The following is a 16,695-nucleotide window of genomic DNA, read 5'->3' on the forward strand; positions in this document are numbered from 1 at the left end:
TGTGACAAGTCGAGATGGCAGTTGGGGTGGGGACGCCCCGCACACCCGCACAGATCCGCGCTAACCCGGTGCCATCTCGACTAGTTAGTAGGACCCCGGATGGGTTCGAAACTAGTCGGGTTAACGTCGATTAAATATGTGAGTAAAGCTGATTTCTTCCACATTTATAAAGTTTACGTTTTATGAAAACTTTGAACTTCATACGAGCTATCGTGTCGTGTCGTGTCGTCGTATACGTGGCCCCGGCACGGCGCCGGCACGCCCTGGCACGGTCGGGTAGTAGAGCTAGTGCACGCACGCAGGTCGGGCTCGTGCCCCTCGCAGCTGCTGCGCGCGCTGCCCGCGCCGCTCGCCGCGCACTCCGCCGCGCACGCCGCGCTCGCCGCGCGCGCTCGGCACCACGACCAGCGCTCGCACAGGTTTGCACACTACACTAACGGTGAAATCCGTACAGCGCACTCTGACTTTGCTTAGACTTAAGACAGAGTTAAAACGAGACAGATGTATATCTCTGACATAAATATGTCTCGTTTTAACTCAAACTTAAGTCTGAGCAAAGTCAAAGTGCGCTCTATTGATCTCACGTTAAGAGCGGTTATGCATCCTATCCGAATCCTTGAAAATACGTTCCGAAGTGCTATAGAACTATTTGTATTGTAGTAGTAAGAAATTTGAATTGAATTGAATTGAATTGAATTTACGCACTAGATCGTACAACCGATAGACGTTGGGGTCCCAAGGTGCTGGAATGGCGAACTCGCACCGGAAAACGCAGCGTTGGAAGACCCCGACCAGGTGGACGGACGACATCAGACGAGTCGCAGGGAGCCGCAGGATCCAGGCGGCGCAAGACCGTGGCGTGTGGAAGTCCCTACAAGAGACCTATGTCCAGCAGTGGACGTCTATTGGTTGATGATGATGATGATGATGCACTAGATCTGACTTCCGTCATCCGTGAAGAAATATTCGGACCGACGAAGCAGCCGTAGTACTGTTTGTACGAACGCTTTCGCATCACCTCGGATTTTCGGAGCTTGGGATTTAGATCAGATATCGTATTAGTGCGTTAGTAATATCCGAATTCGGTCCGCGCTCTGGGGCCTACCTGGTCCAAAGGTTGTCCATCGCCATTCAGCGTGGCAATGCTGCCAGCTTGATGGGCACCTGGGGCCCAGGCACAACCAGGGGAGAACTTTTTGACGACGTTATTACGGAAAATGTTTAGTAGTTTTAAGAATTGGCAGGTTTTATTATATAACTAGCTGCCCTGGCGAACTTCGTTCCGCCTAACAGTCGATTCAATTTTTTTAAATTTTTCTCTCCGTAGGAACCATCCTCGTACTTCAAGGAATATTATAAAAAAAGAATTAGCGAAATCGGTTCAGCGGTTCTCGAGATTTGCGATGAGCAACACATTTAGTGATTCATTTTTAACCGACTTCAAAAAAAAGGAGGAGGTTGTCAATTCGACTTAATTTTTTTTTGTTATATTATATATTCATTGAATATTGTATGTTTATACTGCAGTTAATGACTTACTAAACTCGGTTCGAGTTTTTATATCCGTATTTTCACGGATTCGGATGGGATTCGGTGCGTAACCGCACTAACATATTTGCATTATATCAGTAGCACAATACCTTACTCATATGCATAATGCAATACAATATTATACACTACAATGTAGTAGGTACAGCAATAAGCATCGCTTCACTGGCACCACTACTACGCGACGGGTCGAGATGGCAATCGGGGAGGGAATGCCCCGCGCACCGGGTCGGTCATACCCCGAATCCCGATTGACTTCTCGACCTGTCGCTGACTATAGTTATTATTGAAAACATAGTAGTAATTTCAATAGCTCAACTGGTAAAGGAGTGGACTGAAAACCGAAAGGTCGACGGTTCAAACCCCGCCCGTTGCACTATTGTCGTACCTACTCCTAGCACAAGCTTCACGCTTAGTTGGAGAGGAAAGGGGAATATTAGTCATTTAACATGGCTAATATTCTTAAAAAAAAATAAAAAAAATGAAAATTTAATTCGATTTTACATGGCACATTACTTCTACACAAACACAAGTACTAATTAGCACATCATATGATTTAATTCAATGTAAAAAAGTTGATACTTTCAATTTCTTCCTTCTTTACTGTAAATAATTTCACTGTCAGAAGCATGTTAGTATAGTCCGCGCCAATTAAATAGTCGTTCTTGAAGTTAACTGCAAGACGCGTCGCAATAGCATTTTTTAGGCGTCAGTGGGGCGTGCGACGCGAGGGAGCGGAAGATACCAGACCGTGCGGTGTGCCGCACCCCACCTTTGCCATCTGCATTAGTGTGAGTGCTACATCCGTACACAGTACACGAGCGCGTGGATTCAATGCCTACGCGAGCGCGCACTCGCATCGCAGGTCGGACGCGACTATTTAACTGCCGGGAACTATACTTTCTACATAATATTATATCATTTATTATTTTGTCTGTATGTTATAAACAGCATTGCACATTTTTCAAACACTTTCATTAGCACAGTTTTTGTTTGTATGTCTTGCTTGATCACTGTTTTGTTGCATTTAATCAGATATCACTTTCCTTGAGAGGGGCTTATTTGTAGTGCCCTCCAGACAAATGTAGTTTGACAAGCATTTGAATATTAACCAATCAAACTCATATGCAAAGCTCAAATGCTAAGCTGTGATAGCCTAGTGGTTAGGACGTTCGCCTTCTAATCGGAGGTCGGGGGTTCAATCCCGGGCACGCACCTCTTACTTTTCGGAGTTATGTGCGCTTTAATTAATTAAATATCACTTGCTTTAACGGTGAAGGACAACATCGTGCGGAAACCTGCATGCTGAGAGTTCTCCATAATGTTCTCAAAGGTGTGTGAAGTTTACCGATCCGCATTTGGCCAGCGTGGTAGACTATGGCCCTTATCACTCTGAGTGGAGACCTGTGCTCCGTAGTGAGCCGGCGATGGGTTGATCATGAAACTCAAATGTAAGTATAGTACGCGAAAGGTCGAGATGGCAATAGGGGCGGGGACGCCCCGCACACCCGCACAGCCCCTGCGCTATACCGATGCAAGCGAGCGTGGGCGGTGTGCGGGGCATTCCCCCGCCTCATACCCCGCTTGCCATCTCAACCTGTCGCGGACTATAGATATACTTCTAGGAACTAATAAACAAAATTATTTCTATGGCTGAAATCTATAGAGCGCACTTTGACTATGCTCAGACTTAAAGCGATGTTAAAACGAGACAGATGTATGCCGTTTATGTAACCCTGTCTCGTTTTAACATCGTCTTAAGTCTGAGCAAAGTCAAAGTGCGCTCTATAGATATCAGCCAATGTATTGAGGTCTGTTAATTTCGTTTAGTTTATATAGATTTTGTACGTTGGAAATAGCACAAAAAAAATTGAAAATATAGAAAAAACATGGTATTTTATAGGTATTCCTGTGTTTCAGTAGGGGTTCCGCAGAAAGTGGCGAGTGGGCGGGGCACAGGAAGTCTGCGTCACTCGACGTCACGGCGCGCAGAGAGAGACACCACTCGCAACCCGTGAAAGAGAAGTAAGCACTAACTGCCTTCCCGTCAAAATATTCTCTCGTAGGCAACTATAACTTGACCCCCTGACGTTATGTTGGCACCAATGCAAATCACACAATAATAAACCCTAAGTTCTAAGGATTAAAGCATACAAAGCAAGCTCAGCCACTCTCACAACGGGCTGTGCGGGCAGCGGCGCGTGCGTGAACTAACTCCCTTTGAAAGGGACCCCGGATGGGTTCGAAACTAGTCGGGCTGAGATATTATATATAATGGAAATCACTCAATTTAATTGTTGGAAATTGCAGGTTTCGCTGCATCGTCCCGTACCCGCCCAACTCGGAATACGAGTTGGAGCTGAAGGTGGACGATATCGTCGTCGTGTGCAAGAAACGCGGCGACGGCTGGTACAAGGTATAGATTTTCTGCGATAAGAATATGTACAGTTAGCTATGCATTATTGTTTAATTACATTACATTGATTTTATATATTATTTATATATATGTATATATTATATTATATTATACTATATAACATTTTTTTTTTTTTTTTTTTTTTTTTTTTTTTTTTTTTTTTTTTTTTTTTTTAATAGATATAGCGAGCAAGCGAGCAGGCGGGTCACCTGATGTTAAGTGATTACCGCCGCCCATGAACATTTGCAGCACCAGAGGAGCCGCCGATGCGTTGCCGGCCTTTTAGGAATTTGTTGGTCCGCCCCTTGAATAACCCCATGTTATAATCTAGAGGGAACACCGCCGATGGGAGTTGGTTCCACAGTTTGCACGTGCGTGGAAAGAAGGATCTGGCGCAGCGGACGGTCGAAGTGCACCAGACACCCAGATGGTGAGGGTGAAATTCCTTACGGTGGCGCGCGGTGCGGTTGTAGAAAAAAGAGGGTGGAATGAGGTCAAAAAGCTCTTCAGAGCACTCCCCATTATACAGGCGATAGAACACGCATAGAGAGCTAACGTCTCTGCGGTGCTCCAGGCTTTCCAACGAGCCGGTTAGTTTGGGATCGTCCACAAGTCGAACAGCCCGCCTTTGGATCCGATCAAATGGAAGGAGTTGGTACTGGGGTGCTCCAGCCCAAAGGTGGGAGCAGTACTCCATGTGAGGGCGGACTTGCGCCTTATAGAGTAGGAGCCTATGCTCGGGCGCGAAGTACCGCTTTGCTCTGTTGAGCACCCCAAGCTTTTTGGAGGCTAATTTGGCCTTGCTTTCCAAATGATCGCGGAATTGAACCTCGCTCGAAATGTGGACTCCAAGGATCCCAATGCTGTTGGAAGGTGTGAGGGGAGTGCTCTGAAAGAGAAGAGGCAGTGTAAAAGGGGACTTCTTGGCAGAAAACGCGCAAACCTGTGTTTTAGTTGGGTTAAATTGCACTAGGTTTTGTGCGCCCCATTCTGACACTTTACCTAGGCAAGTTTCTATGTCAGACACAAGTTTGGCTCTACACTCCTCCAGCACTGCGCGAGAAAGCTGTGTATGTCCTTTGTACAGGGCATCACCCGTACTGTCATCCGCATAGCAATGGATGTTGTTGTGATGCAACATGTCATTGATATGCAGGATGAACAGTGTGGGCGATAGCACCGAGCCCTGAGGGACGCCAGCATTGATGGGTTTGAGTTCCGAGCAAAAACCGTCGACAGCGACCTTGATGCTGCGACCGTCAAGGAAACTGGCGACCCAATTACACAGCTTCACTGGTAGTCCGTAAGATGGTAGTTTCGATAGAAGTGCCCCATGCCAAACCCTATCAAAGGCTTTTGCAATATCAAGACTGACCGCCAGAGCCTCTCCCTTGCTGTCAATGGCTTCCGCCCAGCGGTGCGTGAGATAAATAAGAAGATCACCAGCTGATCGGCCGTGGCGAAAACCGTATTGACGATCACTGATCAGCTGGTGCTCCTCAAGATATCCCAGCAGCTGGGCGTTTATGATTTGTTCCATGACTTTGGACAGGAGGGAGGTAATCGCGATAGGTCGATAATTTGAGGGGTCCGAATGATTGCCTTTCTTCGGAATAGGGTGAACTAAGGCAGTCTTCCACGAAGATGGAACTGTGCCGGAGGAGTAAGACAGACGGAACAGACGAGTCAGGACCGGTGTCAGCTCAGGAGCACATATTTTGAGCACAACCGCAGGAATACCGTCCGGCCCACTCGCTTTATTGACGTCGAGAGAGAGGAGTGCCTTACGCACAGCTGTTTGGGTAAAGCGTATGTCACGCAGCGAGCTTTGACACCGCGGGATGGTAGGCGGTGTTCTCCCCCCGTCATCAAGCGTTGAATTGGCAGCAAAGAGTGTGCCTAGAATTTCGGCTTTCTCTTTGGCGGTGTGGGCCAGTGTATCATCCGGTTTGCGCAAAGGTGGAAACGAGGAACGACAGAAGTTGCCTTGAATGGCTTTTGCCAGCGACCAGAACGCGCGGGAACCAGATGGCATTGCGACTAGTCTCTGTCCAATTCTGTCGACATGCTTGAATTTTGCCCTGGCAATGGCATTTTTGTAGGATCTAGAGGCAGCATTAAATTGTTTTTTCAGGATGGCGGTATTTGGTTCGTTGTTGCGTTGTGCTGATAACCAGAATCGGTAAGAGGATTGCTTAAGGTTTGCAGCCCTCTTACAGGTCCCGTTAAACCATTTCTGTGCTCGCTCACCGGTGGGTATTAAAGAGTTGGGGATGAAGCAATCCATACCTTGGAGTATAGCGTCAGCAACGGCCACAGCACAGATGTTGGGGTCATTTACGGAAAAACAAAGCTGCCCCCATGGATATGAGGCGTAGAATTCGCGGAGACCATCCCAGTCAGCTGAATTGTAATGCCAAACTCTACGGCTACCGGTAGCACGCGTGCAAACGGATGATGGAAGTTGCACGGTGGTCTGTACCAAGCAGTGATCAGACGTACCAAGCGGAGCATCGACACTAACTTGGTAGCCGGTAGGGTGAGTGGTGAGAAAAAGATCGAGAATAGAGGGGGTATGATCAGCGATATCGGGGATCCTAGTAGGTAGCGTAACCAGTTGGTTGAAGTCGTATGCCAGGACAAAATTATGGGCGCACCTCCCGGCGTGATCAGTGGTACGTGATCCTAGCCATTCCACATGGTGGGCATTGAAGTCCCCTAGGATCACCACCTCGGCGGAAGGAATATGCTCCTGTATATAGTCCACTGATCTTTGGACGTGGTCGAAGAGTCGGTCCGTCTCAGCGTTTCCGCTATGGGATCTGTACAGGCACGCATAGACTCGGGTTTGACCCCCGAAGTCCACGCGCAACCAAAGTAGAGATAGGCCCCCAACCTCTATGTTGTACAGGCGTTGACCGCAAATATCCCCTCTAATATACACACACACGCCAGCGCGTGGCGAGAAGACATGTTCCAGTTTGTAGCCGGGGTAGTTTAGATACGAAGTATCGTCGGGGGGTGAGATTTGAGTTTCAGTTAGGAATAGTATAGCTGGCTTCGCCGTTTCAAGGTGATGATGAACGGCGTTTAGGTTGGAATGCAACCCTCTAATGTTGCAAAAGTTCACACGGAATGTGGAACGAGGCGCCGCTGTATAACGATTCTTTCTGTTAATTTTTGGCATCATGTGTGTATATTAGGGGTTGATCGAAGAGGGGACCGGGTTGACGAATGTTGTAACAACGGTGGTCTCCAGGTCAAAGATGTGGAGTCAGCCGCTCCCGATCACGCAGGTAGAGTGAGTTACTGGCACGGGGGACGGAAGGGCCCCCAATCCGATCCGTTGAATGACCGGCGGGTTCCACTCCGGTCTCCCACTCCGGCACTCCGGTCATTCACCGGGCTTTTTTCGTCGGCGGCGGGGCAGCCTCCTAGGTCGGGAATCCTAGGTTCGGGCCCCCTACGGACCAACGGGCGGCCAGCGGACAACCGTTTCATCGGGTCTCCCTGGACCCCGCGCCAATATATCACGCCTACGGATACGAGAGGGCCTAATTCTCCACGACGGACCCAATGGCCACAGGAATTACACTATTCGGGGGGATGGGAGGGGGAACTGGCTCTCCAGCTCGCAGCCGGAACGCACAGGGTGCTTTGCGGCTGGTTACGACTGGAGTGTGGTCGCTAGCCAGGCGGATTCGGGATAGAATCCTACCACGAAGCAAAATTGTATATATTATATTGTATAGTATGTACCTATTAGAGTGTATGTTTATGTATGCCTATATATCTATTTATATATATATATATATATATATATATATATATATATATATATATATATATATATATATATATATATATATATATATATATATATATATATATATATATATTTATAACTACATTGCGACTCCCCGTCTTACAGTTCTATAAGTTCTTAAGTAAGGGTTGCCTGGAAGAGATCACTTTAGTGATAAGGTCGCCCTTTGTTTTTTAAGTGAATCCTGTATTCTTACTCTCTGTAATTTTAGTAAGAATAAAGTTGTTTTAAAATTAAATTAAAATTAAGGTATCATTTCATTTATATGTCCTTACATTCCAACTAGGTAGCTCCCATTGAGATGGTACCTATATCAAAAATAAATGATTTCTCAGTAATTTTTTAAATGATAAGCAGTGATAGCCTAGTGGTTAGGACTTCCGCCTTCTAATCGGAGGTTGGGGATTCGATCCCGGGCATGCACTACTAACTTTTCCGAGTTATGTGCGTTTTAACTAATTAAATATCACTTGCTTTAACAGTGAAGGAAAATATCGTGAGGAAACCTGCATGCCCGAGTTCTCCATAATGTTCTCAAATGTGTGTGAAGTCTACCAATCCGCACATAGCCAGCGTGGTAGACTATGGCCAAAACCCTTTTTTAAAGTCGATGTGCCTACATTATTTTCTGCCGGGTACTGTACATTTATGTCACCAATATTTTTGATACATACCTACATCGATTTCTGCGAGATTTCTGAACCAATTTGAAAAAATCTTGTTCCTCCAGGGTACGCTGCAGCGCACGGGTCGCACCGGCCTGTTCCCCGCCTCCTTCGTGCAGAGCGTGCCGTCGGACTGACACTACGCGCACGCTGGCTTCTACAGTGCGCTCTACGACTACAGGAAACACCACCTATAACAGTGATCAAGGAACTCTATACATAATCGATAATTAATAATTAAGACATTAGTTATCAGTAATACATGATAGGATAATTTTGGTCCCCCCCACGTGCAACGCATATACGGATGATTTATGCGAACACGTGCCGGGCGCGGGCCGTGCCAAGTACGAGAGCACGTACGCCATGTTGGCATAAATCGGCCCTTAGACCGGGGGCACGCGATGCGTTGCGGTCTTACATAGAGATATGTGGCATGTCACACGTTACGCTCCCGTGCCGCACCGGACTTGCAACCACCGAGACGAGACTTATTAACAGACTGTCCAACGCTGCTACGACGCCGCTGCGATATAACGTTGCGGCGCCGCACCGCTCGCGTGCCCGCTGATACGGTGAAATCGCACGATGCGTTCCGTTGGCGGTGCCGCTGCGTCATCGTACATAGACATCGCAGTGCCATGCCACACGATGCGTTAGTACGTCCGCACCGCACTCGCAGCGGACTTGTGACCATGCAGGCCGGGAGAGGTGGTGCGGTGGCCATACTATCTGCCGGAGCGGCAACGCAGTGCCCGTGTGGCGCAACCCACAGCGGTGCGGCGCCGCAACGCACCGGAAACGCACCGTGTCGTATACGCATTCTAAGGCGTCATTAAGAAAATTCCTTGACGTATTATGTAACAAGTATATTTTTAAATAGATATGTTTCAATACCTTAGAATTATTAGATGTTAATATTTCGATTCGGCCGTACCATAAAAATGAATATTAAAGATCTCCGATCTTGTTCTTTTTACACTAAAAAGAAAGGAATATATACAGTCCATGCGCTATTTTAACTCTGTGGGTCAACTGTCATGTCTCGACTAAAATCGTACTGTTGATATGGAATTTTATACAAAAAGTTAAAATGGCGCGTTACATTTTACGATAGTTTAGTTCTGTTATACTTCGTTCGAATACGATCAATACTAATTCCTATGTACACAAAAAATAATTTTTTACAGAACTATAATATAGTTCCATCCTTTTCACATTGTTGATGGTGGAAAAGGATGGCATGACTTATAGTTTTTTTAAACTTTGTGCAAGCGAATTAGAACTATTTTGTAGCTAACTTATTAACTTTAGGTAGTGTTTAATGGTTAAGATTTTCTAAATTAAAATTACTCATCTCATCGATTCAAGGGGCGGACCAATAAATTCCTAAAAGGCCGGCAACGCATCGGCGGTTCCTCTGGTGCTGCAAATGTTCATGGGCGGCGGTAATCACTTAACATCAGGTGACCCGCCTGCTCGTTTGCTCGCTATATCTATTAAAAAAATCTTATTGACATGGCGTCGATTCTGATGTTTCTCCAAACTAAATTTAGAATATCTACATCTTTTGGTTTTTAATATTGCTAAAAAAGGACAGAAAATGAATTTTAAATTACATAATCCAACTTTAGTATGGTCATTACTGGCACCTAATGTCACGAGGATTGACAGTTTTAAATGATTTTTTAAAATTAAATTTTGTCTGTTTGTAAGAAAAAAATGTGAATACTCCAAAATGTTCTTGCGATCATAATCAATACTATTGAATACAGGGTGTAACCAAAACGCTGGCAAAAACGAAGACTGATGAACAAAATAATACTGATGATTACTGATATAATACAAAAAAAACGCGAAAAAAATAAAATAAAAATCTATAAAAGTTTACTATAAATAAAACATCTGACTGACTGACGCTAGAACTCGGAGTCAATGTCGCGTCGTAGGCAAGTTGACCAGCGGCCCTACCGCGGTTGTTTGACAGCTACAATGTCACGATCGCAATCATCTTTGATTGGTTAATGCTCGCTCACTATTGGCCACAATGCATTGTTGCAACAAGAATCGCACAGATTCAGCCAATCAGAACAATTGAGATTGTAATAATGATTGATTCAGGTTTTAGACAATCGCCCTACCGAGTTTTGTACGTTATACATTGCGGGTTTGAAAAATACTAAGTCACTAAAACTACAAAAGGATGCAAATGGTTATTGGTATTGGATTGTGTTTAGGAGGTATAACAATAACGCTAAGTTTTTGCCAGCGTTCTGGTTACACTCTGTATTTAAGAAACCTTTAAGAAATACGTTGCTGTATTTGGCTGTATTGGTGGGACTAGTAATTTTAATTCAGAAGATCCTGGAACGATTTTGATACGATTTCAATGAATTTATTTTTATAGGATTGATACGCTTATTATGTTAGTAACTGATTTTTAAGACTCTCCTGTGTTCCGAGTTCCTTTAAAAAGCTAAGGCGGTGGTGATGCATATTGTTTGCTTTTCCGACGTGTGTAGTAGAGGCGGGGTGTGGTTAAGATTTCGGCCGCCTATTCGTGTTCGGAGCTTCGATACCGTGCACGCACCTCTAACTTATTCGGATTTTTTTTGTATGATTCTGTTGGCGGTTCAATAAAAATAAAATAAGTGCGTCTTACGCAATTAAATATCACTTGCTTTAACGGTGAAGGAAAACATCGTGAGGAAACATGCATGTTTGAGAGTTCTCAATAGTGTGTGAAGTCTGCCAGTCAAGTCTGAGAGTTCTCAATAATGTGTGAAGTCTGTCGGTCAAGTCTGAGAGTTCTCAATAGTGTGTGAAGTCTGTCTGTCAAGTCTGAGAATTCTCAATAGTGTGTGAAGTCTGTCGGTCAAGTCTGAGAATTCTCAATAGTGTGTGAAGTCTGCCAGTCAAGTCTGACAGTTCTCAATAGTGTGTGAAGTCTGTCGGTCAAGTCTGAGAATTCTCAATGGTGTGTGAAGTCTGTCAGTCAAGTCTGAGAGTTCTCAATAGTGTGTGAAGTCTGCCGGTCAAGTCTGAGAGTTCTCAATAGTGTGTGAAGTCTGTCGGTCAAATCTGAGAATTCTCAATAGTGTGTGAAGTCTGCCAGTCAAGTCTGAGAGTTCTCAATAGTGTGTGAAGTCTGTCAGTCATGTCTGAGAGTTCTCAATAGTGTGTGAAGTCTGCCAGTCATGTCTGAGAGTTCTCAATAGTGTGTGAAGTCTGTCGGTCAAGTCTGAGAATTCTCAATAGTGTGTGAAGTCTGCCGGTCAAGTCTGAGAGTTCTCAATAGTGTGTGAAGTCTGTCGGTCAAGTCTGAGAATTCTCAATAGTGTGTGAAGTCTGCCAGTCAAGTCTGAGAGTTCTCAATAGTGTGTGAAGTCTGTCAGTCAAGTCTGAGAATTCTGAATAGTGTGTGAAGTCTGCCAGTCAAGTCTGACGGTGAGATCTATAGAGCGCACTCTGACTTAGCTTAGACTTAAGACAGAGTTAAAACGGGACAGAGCTATATCTCTCACATAAATTTGTCTCGTTTTAACTCAATCTTAAGTCTGAGCAGTCAAAGTGCAAATAGATCTCAACCTTAGAGTTCTCAATAGTGTGTGAAGTCTGTCAGTCAAGTCTGAGAATTCTCAATAGTGTGTGAAGTCTGCCAGTCAAGTCTGAGAGTTCTTAATAGTGTGTGAAGTCTGCCAGTCAAATGGGAGCCAAACTAGGTTTATACGGAGCACACTGCCAATAAACCCCTCTTAAATTATTTCAAATACGGAATACAGGTTAACATTTTTTTTTAACTTTAAAGTTTAAACACTGCCATATTAATGAATATTTCGATAACAATATAACAATTTACACAAGAATTTGAAACTATCCGTTTTGGATTTTTTTAATTTACAGTAGCCGGCAAGAAATATTGTACATCGGCCTTTAGAAAGAGATTTCTCCTTCGTAGAGCGTTGTCTCTGTCACTCGTACCTATGTGACGTTTTGTCGGATTCAACGACAGAGACAACGTTCCACAAAAACGCTATCTCTTTCTAAAGGTTGATGTACAATATTTCCTCCCGGGTACTGTAACTAAAGTAGGTGTACAGTACGCGGCAGAAAGTAATGTACATCGACCTTTAGAAGGAGATACCAGATTTGTAGAGCATTGTCTCTGTCGTTGAGACCGACAAAACAGTGTGACAGAGACAATGCTCTACAAAGCCGCAATGTCATTCTAAAGTAATAACTTGTCCCTATCTAAGCTATTTGTTTTAGTGTCCGATCGATAACTAAAGACTAACAGTCAAAATTAATAGTAATCAATCCTATCTGTAATCTGTGGATAGATTAGTAATAACAACATTACTAATCTATCGACAGATTTTTTTTTTACAGATAGGATTAGTCAAAAATGGCTTTTTTGACCATGAACAGCGTTGCCAAGCAATTTATCTGCACAGATAGGATAGAATATGAATTTCGGCCGTACATAGATACTGGCGCGGCGTTTATGCACCTTTGGGCAAAACGACACCTACGAGTAAGCTTTAAAGTCTATAGAAGTCGTTCCTATGTAAAGCCTGACCAGAAAAATAAAGTACCTCGCCATATTGTGGAAACCCGTGGAACTAATTTATACAAGACCATATACATAATGACCATAGACCATTTACTAGTGGCGCTCCCAGTGCAAGTTTTTTGTTTTTCTGGTCAGGCTTTACCTTTTAGTAACATAAATGAATTTTTTTTTTAATATGACGCTTCATTATTAATTTATGAAGCTTTTTCTCGGCTAAAATCATTTTGAATTTGGCCTACCTAAAACTACGCCGCAATGGGTCAAAACTCAAAAACTTTTTCGATCGGACACTAATTTTATTGTAAGGGTAGAAAATGTGTAGATATACTTATACTTATCTACGTTATGAAAATACATTTTTCTTACAAAATATAAAGAAATTAAGTACCCTACCCTTAGGTACCCTAAGTGATTAAATAAAAAGTAGTTTTTAAAATGTTTTCAAAAATTTGTTTAGAGAAATTTTAAATGTAAGACTGTATTATAATGGTGAAACTTTTGTCATATTTAGTGTAAAATTTAATCGTCTTTGTATAATGTATAATTAGGTGAAATATATTTTATACTTTCGTTTCATACTAGTGATATGATATAGAATTTAGATTTTAACTTAAGTTTAAACTTTAAATTATTTATTCTGAGCAAGTTTTTGGACGACTTTTCAAAGCATTCTTTTGATATTGTGTACACTTTCACACACTTTTTTTATCTGTAAGAATGCCTTTGCCCTAAGCATTATTGTATTAATTTAAAAAAACGAATATTCGTCGTGGTCAAAAGTCGTCAATGAAACTAAAATGTGTATATTTATGTATGGGAAATTAAATCGCTCAAAATTTTTATGATATCAATGTTTAAACGATTTTCTAACTTTTTTTTTTTTGTAATTTTTCTACTAGATATTTATTGGATTTTTACTTCCTTTTTAACTATTAATAATTATTAATTAAAAAAAGCCACTGTTCTGTTAAGTTCGATCGTCAAAAAGAACTGATTTTATTTTAAGTATTTATTTGAAATTGACTTTTTTATTACCTTTGATAGTTATTTTTAATGTATTCATAGTTCATACATGTATCCAAACAACGAATTTGTAAAACATATTTTAAAAAGAAATATGAATTATCTGACTACCCATGATACTCAAAAATGTTTTTGGATAAGTATTTTTAATGAATGTCATAGTTTTAAATTTTAATGATATTAAATGATCGACACAAATTAAAAAAAATGTGAAAATTTACTTACAAGTTTTAATCAGAAAAACATATAGTAAATGTTATTCTTTTTTGTGCTCTTACAAAATCGTTTTTAGGGAAACTTGAAATTTTATGAAAATTAAACTTGTTAAAATAATTACTTAGCAAAATTTAGAATTATATTTATTTTGTGTGTAATTTTTTTGGATAAAATATGAAAAATGTAAGAAATCTAAGGCTGCGTTCTGACTGACAGACGTTTATTGATAAAATATTCGCTGATATTTGAAAGTTATTTTTTAAAATATAACCTATAATTTACATTGTTTTTTTAACTGGTTGGATTGCTCCACGCACTGGGAATGCAGTCGGAAAATTGTAGACTTGTGAAGCGACTGTATATTTAAAAATAGGGTTTTGGACTGACTGACTAATCGATTTATCAACGCACAGCTCAAACTACTGGACGGATCGGGCTGCAATTTGGCATGCAGATAGCTATTATGACGTAGGCATCCGCTAAGAAAGGATTTTTGAAAATTCATCCTCTACGGAGGTGAAATAGGGGTTTGAAATGTGTGTAGTCTACGCGGACGAAGTCGCGCATAAGCTAGTTCATTAATAAATTTAGTCATTAAATAAAAGTCTTGGTTTTTCTTTATTTTTAACATAATTAATTATTATTAACGTCACCCTGTACGGAAGGCGATAAACGACAAATATTTTTCAATTTTTTAACATAAAAATAGAGTAATATCTAAAGGGAAAATATTTTTAGCAGCATTTTAGTTATATGTAACAATAAATTTTCATAAAACAGTCCAAAACCACACCCTAATAAATAGTCAGTCTGGAGATGCCCCAAGGCCATGTATAATCAATTTCTCCTTAGTTTACAGATAACGTCACACAGAAATGCGTAAGCGACGTGCTTGGCGTTTGGTTCGCGGTAAAAAAGCTGTAAGCGCCGTGCATAGCGCGTCGCTTACGCGTTTCTGGGAGGAGCGATGTTTACTTTCAAGTCAAGGAAAAAGTGTATTTTATAGAAAATATATTTAACATCAGCAAAAACACTGGGAGTCAAATAGTCGATAAGTAGATGAAAAAAATACTCCTTACTTTAGTTGATACTTAGTACCTAAATACGATACTGCTCTGTATGTAACTAAGCTTTGTATAAATAAGGAGACCATATCGGAGAGTTTTAGTTCACTTGTGAAGAGAAATAAACATTTTCTTCCTTATGTTATGCGATTTTTATTTCATTTTTTTTAAAGAATATTAGCCATGTTAAATGACTAATATTCCCCTTTCCTCTCCAACTAAGCGTCTAAGTTTGTGCTAAGAGTAGTTACGACAATAGTGCAACGGGCGGGGTTTGAACCGTCGGTTTTCAGTCCACCCCTTTACCCGTTGAGCTATTGAGGTTCATGCCTTTAAATGCATCAAGTAGCAATCAAAAATCGGCCAAGTGCGAGTAAGACTCGAGGATAGGTACGGACCAGCCGTAGGTGCAGAGTCAGCCTATATCCCGGGGACGGACATACAGTCCGCGACAGGTCGAGATGGCAATGAGGGGTATGAGGCGGGGGACGCTCCGCACACCCGCACGTGAACCACGCTGCGGGGTGTTCCCTCTCCGATTGCCATCTCGACCTGTCGCTATAGGTTACTTTTTGTCCCAATAAATAAAAGTCTCGGGATTCTTAATAAACCTAAGTACACATAAAAAAGGCATAATTTACATCCCGGATATGAATCTATGCTAATTTTTTACCATGGAAGAGTTCCCTCCGGATGTTCAAAAATATAAATCCACATGGACAAAGTCGCGGATATCCTTTAGTATATAATTATAATTAGTTGATTAACTTTTATTAAAAGGTTTATGTGAACTTACCCTATTACATAAATGGAGACAAGCCTCTAACAAAAAAATACTTTTTTTAATTTTGTAGCTTATTGATTTTATTTAAAATCCAAGAAAAAAAAATTAAAAAGCAAAAAGAGCCTCCCCGGCGGGGAATCGAACCCCGGTCTCCCGCGTGACAGGCGGGGATACTTACCACTATACTACCGAGGATTGTGATGAGCTTAATGAAATTATGGAATGTGTTCTACATTACAAACTTTTCAGTTGAAGCTTTTTCTTGAAATATAAATTCTCGTAACATTACCACAGTAAACGACATACAGTACTTACGCGACAGAAAGTAATGTAGATCGACCTTTAGAAGGAGATAGCAGATTTGTAGAGCGTTGCGTCTGTAGTTGAAACCGTCAAAACGTAATATAGGTATGAGTGACAGAGAAAACGCTCTACAAAGCTGTAATGTCATTCTAAAAGCCGATGTACATTACTTTCTGCCGCGTACTGTAAGCTTTTCTGTCAGCTTTTCACGGCCCAACGGTTCAACCGATTTTGATTAAATTTGGTACAGAGCAGAGGTAGCTTACATACCGGCGAA

At 42.1% G+C, this 16,695-nt stretch overlaps 1 protein-coding gene and 1 non-coding gene across 2 annotated transcripts in view; one reads left to right on the forward strand and one right to left on the reverse strand.

Moving 5' to 3' along the window:
* LOC117992993 (E3 ubiquitin-protein ligase SH3RF1-like) overlaps nucleotides 1–11,895 on the forward strand; it is a 37,745-nt gene extending 25,850 nt beyond the window's left edge. The window contains exons 15-18 of the mRNA XM_069506139.1: nucleotides 303–419; nucleotides 3,469–3,573; nucleotides 3,859–3,964; nucleotides 8,521–11,895. Of these exons, the coding sequence (XP_069362240.1) occupies nucleotides 303–419; nucleotides 3,469–3,573; nucleotides 3,859–3,964; nucleotides 8,521–8,592 (400 nt within the window). The 3' untranslated portion in view covers nucleotides 8,593–11,895. The remainder of the gene's footprint in view (nucleotides 1–302; nucleotides 420–3,468; nucleotides 3,574–3,858; nucleotides 3,965–8,520) is intronic.
* Nucleotides 11,896–16,238: 4,343 nt separating this feature from the next.
* TRNAD-GUC (transfer RNA aspartic acid (anticodon GUC)) lies at nucleotides 16,239–16,310 on the reverse strand. Its single transcript has one exon. It is a non-coding gene; the product is annotated as a tRNA-Asp (tRNA).
* Nucleotides 16,311–16,695: the final 385 nt, after the last annotated feature.

The sequence above is a fragment of the Maniola hyperantus genome, chromosome 22 (genome assembly GCF_902806685.2).
Source record: "Maniola hyperantus chromosome 22, iAphHyp1.2, whole genome shotgun sequence".
NCBI classification, from domain to species: Eukaryota; Metazoa; Arthropoda; class Insecta; order Lepidoptera; family Nymphalidae; genus Maniola; species Maniola hyperantus.